Genomic DNA, 5206 nt, shown 5'->3' on the forward strand with positions numbered 1-5206 from the left:
CAATTTGTTCAGACAACCCCACCGGATCCTCAATCAGGACTTTCCTCTCCTTTTTAAATGTTCTGACCTCCCCACTAGTGAGGGGGGCACTTACAAATCCAATCTCTTTGTCCCCTATTGGTACCTTCCGAAGGGGATAAGTCGTTACGTTCTTCCCTGTTTTTTTTCTTTCTTAAAGAAATATTGCACTATTTCTAGCTCCCCATAACTTCAAACACCAATTCATCAATTCATGCTTGACTAACTTTTAAAGCCTGTTCCTAACTTGTAAATATATTTATATATTTACATTCATTTATTCAGGATTTAATATTTAAAATGTAAAATGCATACAGTTCCCAGTTTTGAAATCCACTGTAATCACCCAGTTTTAGTCGCTTAATTTAAATCCAAAATTAATTTTCTTAAGTAGTCCTGACCAATCATTGCTCAATTACAATACTATAGGTCGTGAAATAATCAGAGCTGCCTTAAAAGAATTTGTCTATTCAAGTTTAAAAAAAAACTTCTAATGCATGAACAATGGCCGAATCCAAGGTTACAGATATTAACCATAGGAGTTTCATTTTTACTACAATCTAATGTTGAACTGAAACTTCAACTGTCCTCCATAAATCGCTTTTACGTAAAGATAAAAGAGATTAGTTAGAAACTGATAATAAGGCAGTCATGATCTGTAAAAAGAACAGGAGTTATCATTCTTTTTTTCATATCTCGATAGAATCCTTAACCTTAAAAGAAATCATGTTAAGTTTCCATAATAAAAATCAGATTCAAAACAGTCCTGGAGTTCAAGCTCCAGGGAATAAAACGCAAACATTCAATCACCAACAAACAAATGTTCATTCAAACCAAAAACAAATGTTCATTCAAACCAAATCACAAAGGGTTAAACTTTCTACCAGCTGTACAGCTCTTTTCGTTCTCTCTCTCTCACTCATTGACATATAAATTCAGATATTTACAAACCCAGTCTTCGTCCGACCTGTACTTTGGCCAGAAGATGGCGGGACGAAAAATGGATTCCTTAGTCCATACAAAGCAACAATATTTAATCATCTTTTTCCCTTGTACAAGTATTATTTTGACAATTCCACAACATCTTGCCCAAAGGACTTTCTGGAGGTATGTTGTAAGGGACCCCGCCTCCATTTCCATTGCCTTTTTCTTCTTTTGTTTTCCCGGAGGCTTTTTCCTTTTCCACGGCACAACCCATATTGAGTTCATTCGTTAGTCCCTTATTAACTTCTAAAACTCAATCCCGGCCACCAAGGCAATACTTAAAAGTCAATTTTCTTACCTTGGTCTGTGCACAGAGTTGCCTGACCCCTTTTCGCCGTATTTTCTATTGAGCTCCTATCACTGTCTGATTCAGATGTCTCTCTTGTGGGATCCGTACCAGTCGCCCAAGGGAGCGGACCAAACCAGGACACGAGACCGCTCTTCAATGGGGAACGGGACGCGTCTTCCCAGTGTCCAGGGCCAGCCACTCCCCACGGCGATGGAAGAAAATCCCGGACAGCCCCCAATTGCGAGAAACAATGCTCACACACTTCAATAATTTCAGTCCGAGACAAGATCTGAATCAGTAGTGTCATAAGTGGGTGTGATGTCCACAAGGCAGGGACAAAACACACTGAGTTCAACAAATACTTGATATTTATATAATTTAGTTCCTACATTTTTTTTCTTATTTCATTGTTTCCCCCCCTGTTTACATCCTCCACTTCCCTACTCCTGTTTATCTCTTGTTTTATCCGGCCTTGTCTGTGACAAAATGCTTAGTTCTGGCCTCAAGGCCATTTGACCTCATCCCACTGCAGGCCATTGTTAGGCATATTCTTTCTTCATCAGTATCTACTCTTTCCATCTGGGCTTCTCCCGAAGCCACTCTGATCCCTATGACCTCTTTAATTGGGGTTTGTTCCTGTGTCTCTGTAAAAGTGGGAAACAGATGTCATACCTACTAGGCGTATCTGGCCTAACTTCATCCCCTCACATCTTATCTATTTGCCCATAATATCCAGTAATGTCTTGCAGTCACGTTTCATGCTGGCATACAATTTTTAGCTAATACAAAAACAATTATATATTTCCTCCACATAGTTTCCATTCTTGTTGACTCAGCTCCCGGCCGAAACAACCACACACTGGTGTGAGTTCATTTACTTTGTATCAGAAATTATAATTGCAGAATTGCAGAACTGCAGAAGTAACATCAATTTAGCTATATCCCACAGGGCTCTGCTGCGACAGACCTTGAGCAGTCAGGGATCAGAAAATTCTGGGAGCCAGTAGGTACAGCTACTTATTGGAGTTACAGCTCAGAGCATTTTAGTAGCTGTTTAGAGCCCTGGGGGCTGGAGACCCCAGAGGTCTGGTGGTAATAATCACAGGGCTAGTAATTCAGAAGCCTAGACTAATGTTCTGAACATGAGTTTGATTGCCACCACAGATCTCAAAAGCTGAATGCAATTGTGACTTCTGACTTTTGCCACCACAGTCCAATACTAGCAATTCCACATGGTCTTCTGAAATGGCCTAACAAGCCACTCAGTTATAGAACAATTAGGGATCAACAATAAATGCTGCATTAGCCAGCAATGTCCATATTCTACAAATAAGGAAAAAAAGCTAAAAAGCCAATAATAATTCAGTGCAGCATTGGATGCAGGTGAACGATATTTGCTGGTATAGCTGAGAAATATTGGAGCTTGCAGGAACCTTTAGAGAATCTGTTGTAAAGCTAGAATTGTGCTCATGAGTGAGAATGTGCTAGTGTGTGGTCTAAGGTATCAAGGAGGGCAGTCCCAAGGAAAGGAGAGTGAACTGCCAGGACATGTGTTGAAATTGAGATATGACATAATGTAGCAATTTGAGGGAGCTTGAAAGCTAGATTTGTGCAATTTGAATGATTTGTTGAGTTTTAAATTAAATTTGGCAATTTAGTGTCACTAATGTCTCGGGTAGGTTGTTAAGAAATCTGCAGGATACTCACACATGCTATTTGATATACTGAAATGAGCTTAACTAATGTTTGCCTGTTATCCATATTTACCTCATCAATTCTGAAAACCAGAGTGCACATTCTATACCTTGAAGGTTGTGTTACCATTCTAACTTTATATAGTAGAATGGATTTTTGTTTGTTCAAAATCCTGGAAACTCATCACTTTATTCTTGAAGTATCTGAGATTTCAAACATTATCTACACTTAAAAAGTGTTCCTGGTCAATGATGAAATAAAACTTTGATGGCATCATCAGGGATGACAAGATACATGAAAAATTCATTTACTTACATCAGTATCTACCCACTGTCTTACATCCATAGGGGGTGCAGCCATGTCATCCAATTTGTACAAAATGTTTGTTGGTGCTTTTTCTGCATCTTTGATCATGCCAACCATAGTTACCTAAGAAAATAAAACACATCTGTAAAGCTCAATGTTAGAAGAAATCTACTACAGAGGTAATAAAACAAAAGCTATATGTTGTTATTTATAATCAAGGAATATTTTATATACTAAAATCTCAATCATTTTTTTGATTAGATTCCCTCCAGTGTGGAAGCAGGCCCTTCAGCCCAACAAGTCCACACCACTAGAGGCAATTTTAGCATGGCCAATTCACCTAACCTGCACATCTTTGGACTGTGGAAGGAAACCGGAGCAAACCCACACAGACATGGGGAGAACATGCAAACTCCACACAGACTGATGCTCAAGGCTGGAACTGAACTGGAGAGCCTGGTGCTGTGAGGCAGCAGTGCTAACCGCTGAGCCACCGTACCATTCTAAGCTCCCATACCACAATAGGAGCATTAAGTTAATCACAAACAAAAACAGAAGCTGCTGGGAAAGCTCAGCAGGTCAGGCAGCATCTGTGAAGAAAAATCAGAGCTAACGTTTCAGGTCCATTGACTCTTCCTAAAAGTGAAGGGTAGCTAGAAAAATTTATTTTAAAAACTTGGATTTAGTCCCATTAACTAAAGAGATTCTAAATCTGTTTATATTTTCTTTTGTCTTTTTCTCTTAAAAAAAAGAGCCCCAGAAACACAGCAACAAAGAAGAAAAACATAAGGCAATGTCTTCTACTCCGGAGAACTGATTTCTTCCACACAGTACACTGGCAATGGCCGGGCAGCTCGGAGTCAGTCCCCTGAACTGAGGAGATTCTAATCTCCTGGAGAAAAATATATATTGTTTTTATTCCCCAGCAGCCATTTCGTGTGTGTGTAGGTGGAGGGCACAGTAAAGAACAACAAGTGCATAAATCTTTATTCATATTCCACCACCAGGAAGGAAACCCCCAAGTGGCCAGTGACAAGCCGTGCCCTTCTCAACAAAAGGAAAGGCTGACTGACCAAAAAAGTGAAAGGATGGGCAGGGATTAAATCAAAATACAAAAGGGGAAATTTTTTTAAAAAGTGTTGGTTTATATGAAGATAGGTTATGGGATGAGGTAAGGAGTAAATGATAGGTGGAAATCGAGCCCAAAGAAAGAGAGAAGCCGTTGACTAGACAAAGGAGTGCATAACAATCTGGCTAGGAGAGTGCCATTAACTGTCTCCATTAAGAGCTATTTACTGTCTGAGACAGATCATTATCCCACTGTCACTATCCCCCACCCCCCAGAACCCCGAGGGGAACACTACCCCTGCTCATGACTCCACCCCCATTCCCCCCACCATCACACCCACTCCAGTTACAGGTTCCGCCCCCACTCCCAGCTCCACACCCACACCAGATCCCAGCTCCCAGCCCTGCCGAGTTTTCACCATCCCTCCAGATCTCCCCCTCACTGAGGATGAACGATCAGTCCTCAGGAAAAGACTCACCTAACATACCCCTCCTTCCACGCATCAATGAATTTAATACACGCCGTGATGTCGAACAATTCTTCCATTGCCTCCGCCTCCGAGCTTACTTTCATAATCAGGATTCCCGCCCACCTTCCGAGGACCCGTTCGCCCACCTCCAACACACTGCATCCACCTGGACACCCCGCGCTGGCCTATTATCTGCCCTTGACCTCTTCATTTCCAACTGCCGCCGGGACATTAACCGCCTCAACTTGTCTACCTCCCTTCCCCACTCCAACCTCTCACCCTCACAACACGCAGCCCTCCAATCCCTCTGCTCCAATCCCAACCTCACCATCAAGCCAGCAGATAAAGGGGGCACAGTGGTAGTCTGGCGCACTGA

At 41.6% G+C, this 5206-nt stretch overlaps 2 protein-coding genes across 3 annotated transcripts in view; one reads left to right on the forward strand and one right to left on the reverse strand.

Annotated features, from left to right (window-relative positions):
- The window catches only part of LOC122563520 (protein THEMIS-like), a 145534-nt gene that overhangs the window by 41335 nt on the left and 98993 nt on the right, over positions 1-5206 (forward strand). Inside the window, exon 5 of one of the 2 annotated variants that reach the window (XM_043717349.1) lies at positions 632-643. The exons of the other annotated variant lie outside the window; for it this stretch is intronic. The gene's annotated coding sequence lies outside the window, so the exon portion shown is untranslated. Of the gene's footprint in view, positions 1-631; positions 644-5206 lie in introns of those variants that run through there. 2 annotated transcript variants of the gene reach the window in all.
- Positions 3264-5206, reverse strand: part of LOC122563521 (replication protein A 32 kDa subunit-like) — a 22657-nt gene continuing 20714 nt past the window's right edge. Inside the window, exon 4 of the mRNA XM_043717350.1 lies at positions 3264-3415. Coding sequence (XP_043573285.1) covers positions 3290-3415 — 126 coding nt within the window. The 3' untranslated portion in view covers positions 3264-3289. The remainder of the gene's footprint in view (positions 3416-5206) is intronic.

Source organism: Chiloscyllium plagiosum, chromosome 27 (assembly GCF_004010195.1).
Source record: "Chiloscyllium plagiosum isolate BGI_BamShark_2017 chromosome 27, ASM401019v2, whole genome shotgun sequence".
In the NCBI taxonomy this organism is placed as follows: Eukaryota; Metazoa; Chordata; class Chondrichthyes; order Orectolobiformes; family Hemiscylliidae; genus Chiloscyllium; species Chiloscyllium plagiosum.